Here is a 12,257-nt window from a genome sequence, read left to right on the forward strand (position 1 = left end):
TGTGCTGCCGAGAGGGTCAGCCCCTAACCTATAACCATAATGCTGGTTCCCTCTCCCCAGGTGCAGCACCCTGCACTTGTCCTTGTTGAACCACATCCTGTTCAGATCCGCCCAGTTCTCTAACCTATCCAGGTCTGCCTGGATGCTGTCCCTGCTGGCCGGGGTATTCACTTTACCCCACAGCTTGGTGTCATTAGTGAACTTGAACAGGGTACTCTCCACACCCTCATCCAGGTCACTAATGAAGATGTTGAACAGCACTGGCCCAAGGACCAAGCCTGGGGGACTCCATTGCCCACACCCTCCCAGGTCGACATTGACCTGTCCACCACTACCCTCTGGGTGCACCCCTGGAGGAAATGAAAGAAATGTACAGCAGTGTTTCAAATATATAAACTGATCTAAAAAAGCATTCTTAGCTAATTCTTAGGAAAGGGAGAGCAAAACACACACATCATCTTTCTTGATGAGGAAAGCTAACAAGCAGCTCAAGCATCTTCACACTTAGAAGGGCAGGCCTCTGTTCAATGCTTCCTGTTAGGGTGACTGTATTTGGATCTTGGACAACACTGAATTTGCAGCTGAATACAAGGCTATAGCCTATGGCTTAACAAAGCTGCTAACTACAAGGCAGAATAATGTATTAAAAGTAACATTGCAAGATGCTTAAGCAAGCATTTTCCTAATAATGAGGTAGTGTTTTAAAATATATAGCTCACTGTGTAAGGAGAACAGAATGCAGCCCACCAGCTATTGTCAGGAGATTAAGCAGAAGTAAGACCTTGGAGATGAAGGAGGAGTCAGCGAGAAATGGCAAGTGATCAAAGGAAGTGGAGGTCAAAGTCTTAGGCATGTGCTCATAGCAAAAAGACACATAAATAGGTAAAATACATAGGTAATTCCATGCTAATGAAACAAACAGTAAACAGAGGCAGATCTTGAGATAGGAGGAACAAAGGAGGAACAAAGGTGGAGTAAATGTTAATAAGCATGAATCAAGGTGTGTAAATGTGGAAAAAACTAATGTTCAGGATGGCTTCCTAGTTTTTTGGGAGCTAGTCCGAAGCTGCCTCCATTTTGAATAAAGCTGTTGCTAGCAATGTGTGCTGGTGTTTGCTTTCTGAGCAATTGGATCGTCATCGCCCTAGTTGTTGGGCACCGCATGGAGTTGGGGTCTAACACTTCCAGTTAGTTGAAGTGGCTGTTCTAAATCTCACTCTAAGGCATCTAACTCAGGACTGCAGGATTCCACCCTGGAGGTCAGGCACCTAAAAGTTAAGCCCTGTGATGCTGAGCATCCCAACATGTAAGTCCCTTTGCAAGGCCTAATTTGTTTTTTTGGATGGACTGTATGTACTTTAAAAAATAACTTCGCTTGATTTTATTTATCTAGAGTGACAGGGGTATTTCATTTTTGTTTTGTTAGGAGGCAAGGTTAAAATAGGAATGAGACTGTTCATTGTGTTTAAGTTAGCATCAGTGGTGTAGTCATCACTGAGCATCTGGGGTGGGGATAGGGACAGGGAAGGTTCTGAAAACCACAGAAGATGGTGGGGGGGAGTGACACAGTAGTATTGATGAAGAGAAGGGATGTCTTGTCAGCTCTGCCGTGGCTGGGCTTCCAAGACAAATCCTGGGGAATTATCATTCTGCTGATCCCTGCACTACCTCTCCTTCTCCTGGCTGTGCACTACTATGTCTGGGCATTGGCACCACATGGCTTCCCCTGCTGTGGTAAGGAGTCCCAAGGGAAGGAGGGTAGCACCATTCTATTTGTTCCCACCCTCCAGATACACAGCCCTGAGATTCCCCTCCTACAGCAAAGACTTGCAGTGGGGCAAATCCCAGTGCTCCCTCATAGTTGGTGCCTGGGGTGGGTGCCCCACCTTCCCCGCCTTACCTACCCTCACCTCCTAGCATCACCTCCTTGGGAAATATGAGAGTGTGGGTCTGGGAACAGGGAAGTAAACTGAAAGAAAAAGAGGGCCTGCCTTAGTAAGAATGTTGACGATAATAGGCATCTTCAACATGTCTGGGGAATTCACTTCAGTAAGCGTCAGATTATTAGAAAAGCCCAATCCAAAGGCATGGTGGATAAACCAGCCTTTGAAAGTGCTTTGGGTAGATGGGAGGGCCCTGCACAAGGATGCTAAAGACACATTAGGAGCAGTTACTGTTTGTCACTGCTTCAGTCTTCTGGCAATAAAGTTCTGCACAGCTTCCCAAATGAGCATTTTGTCTCTGCATATCCCCTCCAGGCTGTGAGCAACACTTAGCTCAAGAACATTATTTTCTAAGCCATCATATACAAATGAACTTACTGCTTTGGATACAAGGGACAACATGTCCAAGCAAGTACTTCTGTATTTTGAGATGCATAGTTTACCCCATATAGTTTTATTGCCAATATAGTTTCCCTTGGAAGAGACTTTATTCGAAGAGGAAAGGTAACCCTGAAAGAAAGTCAGAAAAAGAAAAAATAAATAAATGAATGCACACTTTAATGCTGTTGTGTGTAGTTACAACTTTTCACATTTTACTGTACATTGCAACTGAATTTACTGAACAATTTTTTGAAAGAAAATGCAACTGATATATCTATTTTACATTGTGGCTGCACAGCTAACCTCAGGTCACATTACAGGAGAGCTAGCTTCTACAGTCTAATCCACCAAATGATCAATCACTAAGAGAAAGGGAGGACTACATTTGGTTATAGTGCTGCATGCAAAAGCCATTCAGTTAATATGAACCATTTTAGAATAGGAAGTGAATGAAAAATGGGTTATAAACTCATGGTAATGGGTTAACTTTTACTCTCAGAGAAACATAGTTTCATAGTTGGTAGGGTCAGAAGGGACCCGAGCAGATCATCTAGTCTGACTCCCTGCCATAGGCAGGAAAGGATGCTGGGGTCAAATGACCCTGGCAAGGTGTCTATGTAGCCTCCTTTTAAAGACCCCCAGAGTAGGAGTGAGCACCACTTCCCTTGGAAATTGGTTCCAGTTCCTAGCCGCCCTGACTGTGAAGTAGCGCCTCCTGATGTCTAGCCTGAATCTACTCTCTGTCAACTTATGGCCGTTATTTCTTGTTACTCCCAGTAGTGCTCGGGGGAACAGGGACTCACCCATTATCTGCTGGTCTCCCTTGGCCAGTTTACAGACAGCCACCACATCTCTTCTCAGCCTTCTCTTGTGGAGGCTGAACACATTCAGGTCTTGTAGCCTCTCCTCATAGGGCCTGCCCTGCTGCCCCCTGATCATGCGAGTGGCCCTCCTCTGGACCCTCTTAATGTTGTTCACATCCCTCCTGAAGTGCGGCACCCAGAACTGGATGCAGTACTCCAACTGTGGCCTGATATAGAGGAGGAGGATCACCTCCTTGGATGTGCTTGTGATGCATCTGTGGATGCATGACAAGGCGTGGTTAGCCTTCCTGACTGAGTCCCCACACTGCCCGCATTCCTCCAGTTGAAAATGACCCATCCGCCACCACTCTCTGGGTGTGGCCCTCCAGCCAATTGGCAACCCATCTGACTGTGTAGGCATCAACACCACAATCTCTTAATTTTTTAATGAGAATGGGGTGAGAGAGTGTCAAAGGCCTTCCTAATGTCCAGAAAGACTAAGTCCACTGCAACACCTGCGTCCAAGGATTTTGTGACCTGGTCATAGACAGCTTCTGTTGAAACCAATTAGTGCATATATCCTGGGCACAATATGATGCCATTTTCTAATTTATGCATGCATCACCAATGTTTTTTCCAGTGAAATAATTAGTGTGGGACAACCAGGGGAGCTGCCCTGGGTACCAACATGGGGGCAGGGATGCAGAGGAAAAAAATGAAGCAACTGTCACCACGCAATCACACTGGCAGCACAGTGGCAGTCATAAGTCACTTATGTATCGCAGCTGCCCCAGGTGCCCAGCTGTATTCTTATGCCTTTGTTTTTTTCAAAACACAGTTTAAAGTTAGAGATAGTTTTAAAAGCAATGCAAGTCACAGCATTTTCAGTAAATTTGTATAAACTAGCTTCATTTCATGTTTGCAAATATCATGAACATGTTGGCTGCTTAATTGTTTTCAGAAGTTGTATAAACTAGTTTAAAATATTAGTTTACATGAATTCAAATAAATAAGGTATTTCCATACAGAAAGCAACTCTGCAAGTCACTAGTTCAGAGATCTGCAACACTTTAATTTTCTCTTTTTCCTGGAATGCAAGTACATGTTCAAAAGGGCATTTTTGATTTTTGCTGAGAACATTGCAGAGTCAGACTTATCAACTAGAAATGGAAATTAATTACATTTTCTATGCATACAAAAATCAATAATCAGAAGTCAGGGCTAAAAGAGCAACCTTCCAGAGGCAAAGCAAGCTTTTCAGAAAGTACAAACCTGGACTAGCTTGAACTTTTAAAATTTGAGATAAATCTAAATTATACAGTGAAGAATTTCTGACATTCTAAATTGTTTAATGGAATGATACAATTGTTGGTGCTTTTAAAAATATGTATAGTCATTCCTCAAAGGAGTAAACAACTATAGGAAACTCCACTGAAACATTAAAGCATTAAGGTTAGAGCTAGTGAATATTGGATAGAGGGGCAGTGGAATTTACACATAAGCAAGAGCAGGATTTTACCTTAATTTGTTGTAAATCTGCCAAAATGCCATTGCTTTCAAGAGAGTTTCTCTGAATGCACACTGGAGTATCTTGGTTTCCACTGAAATTTCCAAACCAATTTCCAAACCACTTATAATGTTGAAATTTTGTACAATTAATCCCCAGCTAATAATATAAGTCTCTGGCCACATCTCCTCTATGCAACTTCATTATTAGTGCTACTAAAAGATGCACATGTAGTATTAACATCATAAAAACTTCTATCCCTATCATTTGCTAGTGACACAATCATTACATGTCTATATTCTTTATCTCTCTTGACCATATTAGTTATACAGTTGCACTGCTGGTAATCAGAAATCTATGGCAAACCAAAAATCCCATCAGGATTAATTTCTTTTGATAAAGAACAACTCTATTTACTTTGTCTTCCCTTCAGACAATTCTGATTCTCTCAAGACTTAAATACACACCAGCAAATAATTTCCTTCGAACTTCTGATAAGAAATGAATTTATTAAGAAAATGATACTAAAATGATACAAATAAAGTACTATAGAAAACAGACTTACCAAATACTTATCTTAGGCTGCATTTTTAAAAAGCCTAATCAAACACACTACTTTTCCTCCTTAACTTTGAACTACAATAAAATATTCAGTACCAGATATTTAGTAAAATTATTAGTTTTTTATAATTTAAATGCCATAACCGTGTCAACTGATTTGATCATACTTACCATACTACACTTATACTAAATGTAAAATGTCAGTGCTCAATATTGAAAAGGCAATATTTGCCAACAGGTATCCAGTTGTGATGGTTTTGTCAACGATTAGAATAGGCAATAAGGGGCAGTCAAGGTGATAGAAAGAGTCAGCTGGTATGACATACAAAATGGTCTGCCTGCATTTCTCCTATAGATTTATCTGAGTGTCTCACAACATGGAGTTTACAATAATAAACATTATAGCCTTACACTGTCAGAAATATTCACAAAAAAACAGACTGAGGAAACCACCTCTGCCCTACAGCAAGGTATGGACTTCTTGTTGCTCATTGCTTTCTGTCATCCCAAGAAACTATTTCTGGAGTGTTTCTTGCTTTTCTGCTTGGGACTCTATTGGCCTGCAGTCCCCAACCTTCTTATCACATCCTGAGGAGGAGGAAGGACAGTCTGAGTTAAACTTGTTTGGTAATCTTCTCACACCAAGTTTCCTCCATAAGACATCAAGACAATTGCTGGCAAAGGGGTGGGTCCCGGCCAGTAGGAAGCCAATGGTGACCAGACTTGGGGAATAAGTAGAAAAGAGAGTGAAAGAGGGATGCCTGCAGGCACCAGAAGACTAAGGAAAAGCTGTGGGGACTCCAGAAGGTGGAGAAGGGATCATACCTATAATCTGAGGATGGTAGAAGAGAGAGACTTCAAGAGAGGCAGCAGGTCAGTCAGAAGAAGGAAAATACTTCTTTGCAAACCCCATTGCATGGGTGAGTGTGACACCAGGAGATGGAGGGGGAGAAAGGAATCAGCCCAGGGAAAACCTGGTGGCTTAGGCAACTGCGGGAGCACTGCGAGGCAGCGGACAGGAGCTTGGGGAGGAAGAAAGAGCTAGTACCCTTCACGGAAGAGATGGGGACCAAGAGTAGCTTCCCTCAAGCTTCCTACCCTGGAAAAACAATTAATAACTGAGAGCCGAGAAGGCAAGTCCCGACTGAGGGAGAGCCACGGAGCCTATACACCGACTCTGCCGGAAAAAGCCACAGGTGGCAGCTGCAGCCAGTGGTTAATTGAATAATTGCCAGCAATAATGGGACAGGCAGCGGCTGAACAAGCTGCTAATTGGATAATTACCGGCAATAGTGGGACAAATGGCAACCATAACGAGTGGCTAATAAGTCAAATAACAACAGAGACTAAGACTTGGCACACTCTGTGCACTGGGTTATTAGAAGAGGGCTGGCCAGGAGGCTGGGGACCCCAAGAATAGTCTGCTGGACTACAACCTCCCAAAAAGGGGAGTTTCCTGTATCAATAGAGCCCCATGGAATAAAAGCACTTAAGAGAATAGATTTTGGTCAGCATGGTACTTCCCATGGGTACTCCTATACGTGACAACCACTTCCTCCCTATTTCATTCTTTAAGATCCAAGACGTGGCAGGCAGGAATTACGAGGAAAAAGGGGGTACTTGGCAGACCTGCTGACACTGGGGAACAAAGCCATCCTGATTTACAGACAAATTCCCAACCTCAAATGTCATCTCTCAAGCAACAGATTAACTAACTCCCATCCTCAGCAAGATACTAGGCCTTGCAGTGGGTCCAAATTCTTGCACTGTCCCCTGTTCTATACAGACCACATCATCACTGGACTGAGTAACAAGTATAATATCTAAGGTTCACTCACCTGCAACTCTACCAGTGTCGCATATGCTAATACTTAATTACAATGCGTCTTTGCTATCTATATTGGATAGACAGGGTGATGCCTACAGGCAAGAATGAAAGAGCACTGATCTGACATCACCTGCAGAAACATACAAAGGCCTGTGGCAGAACACTAACTTCCTTGGACAGTCCATTGCTAACCTCAGGCTATCTGTTCTCAGGCAGCAAAATTCCCCAAACCAGTTTGAATGGTACATCGTGGAACAAGAAATCATCCACAGACTGAGTTGTAGTATGGTTTAAACAGGGATTTTGTGTTCTTGTCTCATTACCTGATTAGCCTTTTTTTCTTTCAGTTCTTTGCTTGTATGCCTCTCCCAGCTCTGTCTGCCTTCCCCTTTCCTATCCATCTACCTCTCCCCCTTCCCACCTTTTGTATTCAAACCACTTTGCTTTATATACTGCTCTAAATGCTGTCCTTTAGCAGCACCCGATGAAGTAAGCTAGAGTTCACAAAAGCTTATGCTTTCTGTATGGCTAGAGACAGAATGTACATGAACTGATTTAAGTAATCAGAAACTAATTCAAACCTGTAACAGAACAGAAGTTCAGTGCACATAAACCAGTTTCAAAATGGCTGAAACTGGTTTAAGATAAACCTGGTTGAATGCAGTATCAGACATAACGGATTTATAGAAACTATGAAACTATGAGTTTGGGTCAAATCAGTTTATGAAACTTCTTTCGCAGACCCCTTCCTGTGTTCAAGCTAAATCACAGTCTCCCAGCATCCCAGTATGTTTCCATCCCTGTCTGCACCCCCAGAGAAGCATTGGGAGTGTGGGGAGGCAAGGACTCCCAAGCAAACCCCAGCTGAGGCCATGGAGGTTAAACACCCCTTCCCCTTCTCAAATGTACTGCTGGCTGTGACTGTGAACTAGAAAGCCCAGAGGCACCTGGAAGCAGGCCCTGCCTGTGCATGGAAGCAGAAAGAGTCCTGCTGCTGTGAGTCTGGCCTGCAAATCTTAGAGACCTTGAGGGCAGCAGGCAGAGGAAATGAACACACAGTCCATGATGGCTGCGCCTGAGCCACTGCAGGCATGTGGGTGAAATTCCTGAATCAAAAGTAAATGTGTGTCCAGTTGTTTTTCAGTTTAAACTCTGCAGCTTCGACTAACCTGCACAGACTGAATCAATTCAGCCTCGGGCTTCCTGACTATATCTTATTTATCCTATATCTTATTTAGTTAGTCTGTAGGGTGCATATCTGTCCTGCCTTATTCCTGAGGGGTAACACTCTACACAAAAAAGTGTAAGATCAAATACAATTTACAAGCATGTGTGTGTTCATGTAAAAGTCTCTTCGGGGAGCAGAGGAACCTTTATCGCAGAGGCTCCAAGCACCTGCACTGGGTCTGAATAGCTTGAAGCTCAATCTCTGCTCCCTTGCTTTGCGGGTTTTTTGAAGCTTTTCTGCCCTCAGGACTACCCAGTGAGTGAAAACTAGGCATGGCCTGGAGTTGCATTTCCTTTCTCTTTCAGTTTATTTTCAGTGGCAAGAGATATAAAAGTATTGTCCTCAGCCAACATGGCTGCTTTCCCTTCTTCTCTGCCTTTTCTGCTCCCTTCAGATTCCCTGACTAGAGAGAACCATTTTTCACACGGAGATGAAGATGCATAGGATCCTTTTGGTTCAGATGTAACACAGATTCAGGCAGCTTCTATCCTGTACTAGGGCTGAGGATAATGACATGGATTAAAGAAATATGGTTCCAGCTTTTAATCTATCCATTGTCCTTCACTTGATATTGATGCAGCAGCATATTTATAACATTATTGCTGCAAGTCAAGTGAGCTGACAATGTAACTAGAAGACAGTCATGCTGCCCTACATTTTCTGAATCTAATATTCATTGTGTAAAATCATACGGGCAAGAATAGTTCAGAAGAAGATTAACACTTACTTTTCATTCCAGTTTGCCAAGAAAAAGAACGATTTTTTTACTGGTGTATTTTTGCAGTTCCTCATTTGATAGATTGTCTTCCCACCATAAGTTAATGAACAGGAAAAAGCAAAAGCTCTGTAGCTATGAAGAAAATAAAATAAAAATGATTAAGTGCAATTTAACATACCTAATGGACTAAATTCAGGGTTAACTATTCAGAAAACTGGAAGGTTCATTCTTGTTTATAGAAATAAGTTAAATAATGACTCTTATGCTAACATTTTTATAAGAACAGATTATTCCCTTGTAGTTGGGTGTCAGAAGTGGTAGTCAGGCAAGGTTCTTTGGGTAGATGTGATATCCTTCCTTAGACCAACTAAAATAATTGGAAAAAAGTTCTTTGCGAGCTTTGGGGCACAAACGCCATTCTTTAGGAACTAGGAAACTCTTCTGCTGTTATCCTTAGACCAACATGACTATAACCAACAACCCTGCAGAAGTGGTAGTCTGAACTTCTGGGTTCTTTCCCAGGCCATGTTACTGCATTATGCCTGATCACTGAAATCAGAAGGAGTTTTGCTATTGACTTTATATGTCAAAAATAAAGCCCTGTGTAGCAAGGCACTAAAGTGCCTGCTACTGATAATGGTAACATGGGCAGCTGCCACTCACCAGGGCAGCAGGTGGGAGTTGTTATGGTGACTAATTGGGTCAGCTGATCGCCAGGGGGCAGGGCCTGGTCTTTATAAACAGAGAAGGCCGAGGCCAGAGTTCAGTTCCCCTGCTGGCAGCCTAGGAGAGAGAAGGAGTTCTGTGCAAGCAAGCTGAACAGAACATTAGAGAAGCTGGGTAGCTGGTGAGCGACTGGTTGGCAGCACTGAGTAGAAGAAACCCTGATGAGGAGATGTGAGAGGGAGCCAGGTTTGCTTGGAACTTATGTTGGAATCCTGGAGGGGGGAGACTTCAGTTATGCTTGGAAGTTATGTTGTAACCCAGGAAGGGGAGATTTTGGGTTCAGTTATTGTTAAGACCGGAGGACTGGGCGAGGCTTTAGGGGTGGAGGAGGCCTCAAAGGGAGCTCCCCAGTAGAAGGGGGGTCCCTAGTGCCGCAGGGGTGCTGTGTTGTGGGGTGTCCTGACCCCAGTGGGGGTGACTAGTGGGACAGGCCCAGTGGGGCATATGCCCAGGAAGGCAGGTCTGGAGGCCAGGTAAGGCTAAGGCTGCCTGAACCCCAATCTTGGGAAGCCTGAGTCCGGCATAGAAGGCCCCAGTGCGGGCAGAGTGCAAGAGGCGCAAGCATAGAAGGCCCCGGCATGGGCGGGGCGGCGTGAGCAAGGGCCCCGGCATGGGCGGGGGTGTGGGCATTGAGCAGGCCTCAGTGGGGCACTGTCTATGGGTGAAAGGCCCCAGGAGGGGGTGCGGATATCGAGCGGGCCCGGGAGGGGGCGAGCGTAGGGCGTAAAGTAGAGTCCCGGCATAGTAAGGCGGGCACCGTGCCAAAGTAGGTAGGAAGGCAGCCTCCCATTAATAACATAAGATCAAAGACGTGGCGGGCGAGATAGAGGGTGCATTCAAGACCCAAGTTGGCACGGGTAGGTAGGGCACTGGGGGAGGTCACGGCACCCCTGGAGGCCGTCCTGCCACACCCTGATTGTACTACTTCAGTAAACAGTAAATTTCTTTGTTGCCTCCATTTCCAAATCTGTAAAGATGGGATAATAAGTACAAAAATACACATTTATTACATGGCGGATGCATTTTTATGATGTGCTGGTGTCTTTAAGATGCTCACCTAATTAGATTTAGTCATAATTAACATTTTGGATTCATATGCAATATCAATGTAAGATTAGGAGACATCATTCCCAAATGGTCAATTTTGGTTCACATTCTGAATGAAAATTGTTAGCATCAGTATAGAGCTAGAATAACAAATGTGAACAACTAATCTGAAAAGATGTAGGGATTCAAGGTTCATATTTTGCCTCTCTTAGAAGAATGGTTGTTGATCTTTTCCATGATTATTCTAAGAACAGTCATAAAATTACTGTACCAGAAATGCTTCTTTTTAGTTCAATGAACAAGGGATTCTGTAGAGAGAATTTTATGGGGAAAAAAGAATTTGATACAGTTCCTGTTTGTCACAATAAAGTATCTTTTTAAATATGACAACAATGTTATTTTAATGTTTCTTTTGCAAACATTTGCAAAAAGAAGATTGTTCAACAAATAATAAGTATTGATAAAACTAAATCCTATGTTTTATTATATAAATAGTAGTATTGTACTCTAAAAACTCATGGTGCTTTATAAATCATCTGTGTCCTAATGAACATACATTCTAAAATAAGAGCCAGATCTTATTCTATTTATCTGGCACCTAAGTGGCACCCAAATGCAATCCTATTTCATCTTGCTCAAGTCCCCCCTGCCCCCCCCCAAAAAAGAGAGAGGCAGGTACTAGAGCTGCAGAGAGGAAGACTGAGTTAGTCACTGGATGTTGTAAAGGCTGGAGAGAGGAGAGGGCTATTTAGAAAGAACAAAGAGTCATTTTCTCCTATGCCTATATATGGCGCTCAAGCAATCAGGAGCCTCAAAGGCATAGAAATTTCACATCTTAATGGTAAAACATAGGAATGGTAGAGCCATCTGAAGAAACAGGGCAGTGATTATGAGTCTGTATTGCCTTATTACTCTAAGTAATGCAAATTTTCTCAGATTTTTAATAAACTGCTAATTACAGTTAAATGTTGTATGGTATATTATTTTTGATGATGGTCTAATATAAATGATCCCACTGTTTTTTAATCAGCCATTTGAAATTTAAGCTAAAATGGGAGCAAGGGGAAAATAGTAACAAAAAATTGGAAAATAATATTTCCCCCCATAAAAAGAAATGCCATTAGACTGTAATCATTTGCCTTCTCTCAATTGCATGTTGTGGTAAGGGGAAAATTATTCCCTTTAGAAGACATAAAACTAGCCATTTGAAGAGACCACAATTTGAACAAATAAACTATATGGTAGAGATTTTTTTTTTTGATATTTTTATTATAGTTCTCTCCCTCTGATTTGCTCTATGGAGTTTGGTGTATCGGATACACCCAGCCCAATAAAAATATACTTACTTCATCAACATCTATAAACAAAAAATATCAGTACTGATATAAAAGACAGGCTAACTTGCTTAATTGAGTAAGTCGTAAGTTCAAGCATGAGAAGTTCATAAGTTCAGTATTTTAAATGTTTGTCTAACAAATTGACTAGTAGGCAGTTTTAATCCAAGCATATATGACT

At 42.6% G+C, this 12,257-nt stretch overlaps 1 protein-coding gene across 1 annotated transcript in view; it reads right to left on the bottom strand.

The window, feature by feature from the left end:
* The window catches only part of PIK3C2G (phosphatidylinositol-4-phosphate 3-kinase catalytic subunit type 2 gamma), a 340,743-nt gene that overhangs the window by 251,122 nt on the left and 77,364 nt on the right, over positions 1-12,257 (bottom strand). Inside the window, exons 12-13 of the mRNA XM_019543878.1 lie at positions 8,979-9,101; positions 2,322-2,453 (exon numbers count right to left, since the gene is read on the bottom strand). Of these exons, the coding sequence (XP_019399423.1) occupies positions 2,322-2,453; positions 8,979-9,101 (255 nt within the window). The remainder of the gene's footprint in view (positions 1-2,321; positions 2,454-8,978; positions 9,102-12,257) is intronic.

The sequence above is a fragment of the Crocodylus porosus genome, unplaced genomic scaffold, assembly GCF_001723895.1.
Source record: "Crocodylus porosus isolate Cpor-Errol unplaced genomic scaffold, CroPor_comp1, whole genome shotgun sequence".
Classification (NCBI taxonomy): Eukaryota; Metazoa; Chordata; order Crocodylia; family Crocodylidae; genus Crocodylus; species Crocodylus porosus.